General features: G+C 46.4%; 1 protein-coding gene across 1 annotated transcript in view; it reads right to left on the minus strand.

Annotated features, from left to right (window-relative positions):
- The window catches only part of ITIH5 (inter-alpha-trypsin inhibitor heavy chain family, member 5), a 65494-nt gene that overhangs the window by 47887 nt on the left and 14438 nt on the right, over nt 1–3169 (minus strand). The window contains exon 3 of the mRNA XM_012664907.1: nt 988–1151. Within this exon, the coding sequence (XP_012520361.1) occupies nt 988–1151 (164 nt within the window). The remainder of the gene's footprint in view (nt 1–987; nt 1152–3169) is intronic.

Raw genomic sequence — 3169 nt, forward strand, 5'->3', positions numbered from 1 at the left:
AGAAAATCACAAGATCTGCTCGAACTTCCACAAGGATTCGCCATCTTGAATTTTGCCCGGACCAAAAATGAAACCCAACACATACCCTGTTTTGTGTATCTTTACCTCTCGGATCAGAAGAAGAGGAAAGATATCCAATGCAGTATGTCAGAGGTCTCACGCTGCCTTGTGGTTCCAGTCTCAACTCAACCTTCCTGACTGCACTACCTGACGAAGCCCCTCTCAGTCTGACTTGTCATCTTTATAACATTCACAATTGTCTGAAATTATTTTATTTACTATTTTGTTTACTAATTTATTGACTGTTTCTCTCCACTGGAATTTCTGCAGCAGAGTGACATCATCTTTTTTTTTCCCCCCCGAGACAGGGTCTCACTCTGTCACCTAGGCCAGAGTGCAGTGGCATCATCATGGCTCACAGCAGCCTCAAACTCCTGGGCTCAAGTGATCCTCCTGCCTCAGCCTCCCAAGTAGCTGGGACTACAGGTATACCACTGTGCCCGGCTAATTTTTTAAAAAATTTCTGTAGAGACAAGGTCTCAGATGTTGCTCAGGCTGGTCTTGAACTCCTGGCCTCAGGAGATCCTCCTGCCTTGCCTTCCCAAAGTGTTGGAATTACAGGCATGAGCCACCTCGCCCAGCCAACATTGTCTTTTTCATAGAAGTATATCAATCCCCTTGAAGAGTAGCTGACCCTTAATAGACACTCATTTGTTGGAGGGAAGGAGGGGAAAAGAAAGAAGAAAGGATGGGGGAAAAAAGAAAGGAATGAAATAAAAGAAGAGAGAATGGAAAGGCGGAAGTGAAGAAAGGAAGGAAGGAAGGACAGGAAGGAGGGAGAGAGGAAGGAACAAAGGAGTCATCCTTCTCACCCATACACCATCTACCGGGATGCAAATTCTCACAGCCTGTGGCCCTCACATCATCCCAGGCTCCCCGTGACCGCCCCACATGGAAATCTTGGTCTCCGACCCACGCGTCACCTACATCGTGAAGTTGGTGATGAAAGCGGCCGCCGGAATTTGCATCTGAAACTCAACTTCCTGGTCCTCCGAGGCTCTGTTGAGCATCCTGCAGGAAACCGTGGTGAAGGCGTAACGAGAAATGATGGTGGACTTCACCGAGAATTCCGTCATCAAAGGCTTGGTTTTCTATAGGAATGAAAACACGCAGTGTTCTCGGGGATGCATGAAAGCGTGATTGGAACATTAGGGGTAGGTGAGGGTCTTCTTCCTACGAGGGAAATAATCCTCAATTTGGGAGCCTGTGGCCTGCGCATCCCTTCTCCTTTCTGCGTGTTGTCCTGAATTCCCCACTGACTCCCTTCACTTGTGAAACAACCAATTCATAACACGAAAGCAAGCCTTTAACACAGTGACGATTTCCAATTAAACGGAAAATACACATCGCTTAAGTAATTCAACTAATCATTAGAATTTCAGAAGTAAATTGTGTAACAGATATCATTCTTTTAACAAAAGTTATCACTTTTAGATCACATTTTCAGGACCACTGAATGGATCAAAACATCAGAACACGCCTAAAGAAATTCTCGTATTCTAAAATCGGTCTGAATATCCACTTAGAGAAACGATGCACCAGGGATTCCCCACCTGGTTTGCGGCCCACTTAGCATGAGACATGAATCGATACTAAACTCAACAGAGTATTGGGGGAATCAGATCCCAGAAGAAAGAAAGCCTAAGTCTGTGCTCCTCAAATTTATCCCCAAATCTCTGTCCAGGGCAGTAGCTAGAGGGTGTAAATTTAAAAGCCTGTTAAAACTGTTCAGGGTTTTTTCCCAGCCTTCACAACATGCTACATCTGGTGACAGCTGGTAGCAGAAGGCTAAAGGAGGAAGGAACATTCCTGAGAAGAGCCCTGAATAACAGAGCGATTATCTAACTCAAGGGACGGGCCAAGGAATTGACATGCATGGTACGGGCTGACTATATCCTCCCAAAATTCATATGCTGAAGCCCTAACCATTCCCCTAATATGATGATATTTGGAGATGGGGCCTTTGGAAGGTGATTAGGGTTAGAAGAGGTCATGAAGGGGCATCCTATGATGGGATTAGTGCCCTTATCAAAGGAGACACAAGACAGCTGTCTCTCTCTCTCTCCACGTGCATGCACTAGAAAGACCACGTGCGCACGCCGTTGACAAGCCAGGACGAGAGCCCTTCCCAGGAACCAAACCCTGCAGAACCTTGACCTTGGACTTCCAGCCTCCAGGACTGTGAGACAGCACATTTCCTCTGTTTAAGGCCACACAGAGGATACGGAAGCCCAAGCAGACAGACAAAGGGAAGACATTATCCCATTACAGTCTTGGGACAGATACTTGAAGTACGTGTTTTATTCCCATTTCATAGACGAGGATGTCAAGCTTAGTGAGAGCACGTATCGCTCCAGAGTCTGTCTGGCCACCCTCTGTGGACACATCCTACTCATCCTCCTGTGCTCACCCCCGAGCCCGGCCTCTGGCACACAGCAGGTGCTCAATAAATGTTGATTACAACCAACTTACTCTAATAGGATCCTACTCCCTCCTACGGGGACGGTGGGCTACCTGGGCGATGTCTATTTCAACCCTCATCTGCTTTATTCATGTATTTACAGCCCTGGGCTGTAATTATTTTCAAAAAAAATGGAAGGGTATGATCTATTCGTATCAAGGCCTGTTGCTCCTGTGATACCCAAAGGTGATCACAAACCCTGTTTCACAAGGGTGACCACAGAGGGCCATTCTATTTAAACCAAATATTTACTGAAAAACGTTTGAGTCCAAGCATGCTCCGCACAGCAAACCACCAAAAGCTTAAGATGCATCTCGTACAAAAGAGATACTTTATGTGACGTCTTAGAGAAGAAGCTATAAATACAAAGCGTGTCTGAGACAGGCCCAAACCCCGACGAGAGGGTGAGGATGGGTACCAGAGCATACACGGGAGCAAGAACAGAGGACGGGCAGGCGCTCCACGCACAGGTGTCAGGACTATTCATCCTTGTGACAGGCTGTGGCAGAACTTCCAGTCCTGGTGACTCTAAGAACCTAAAGACAGATGGGAACAGCTGAGGGAAAATGTCGGGGTATGTGTATCTTTCTCAGAAAGCCGGAAGGGATAAACGCAGAGTTTGCTTAAGAAAAGATCAAGTAAAAAAAA

Source organism: Propithecus coquereli, unplaced genomic scaffold, assembly GCF_000956105.1.
Source record: "Propithecus coquereli isolate 6110/MARCELLA unplaced genomic scaffold, Pcoq_1.0 Scaffold94, whole genome shotgun sequence".
NCBI lineage: Eukaryota > Metazoa > Chordata > Mammalia > Primates > Indriidae > Propithecus > Propithecus coquereli.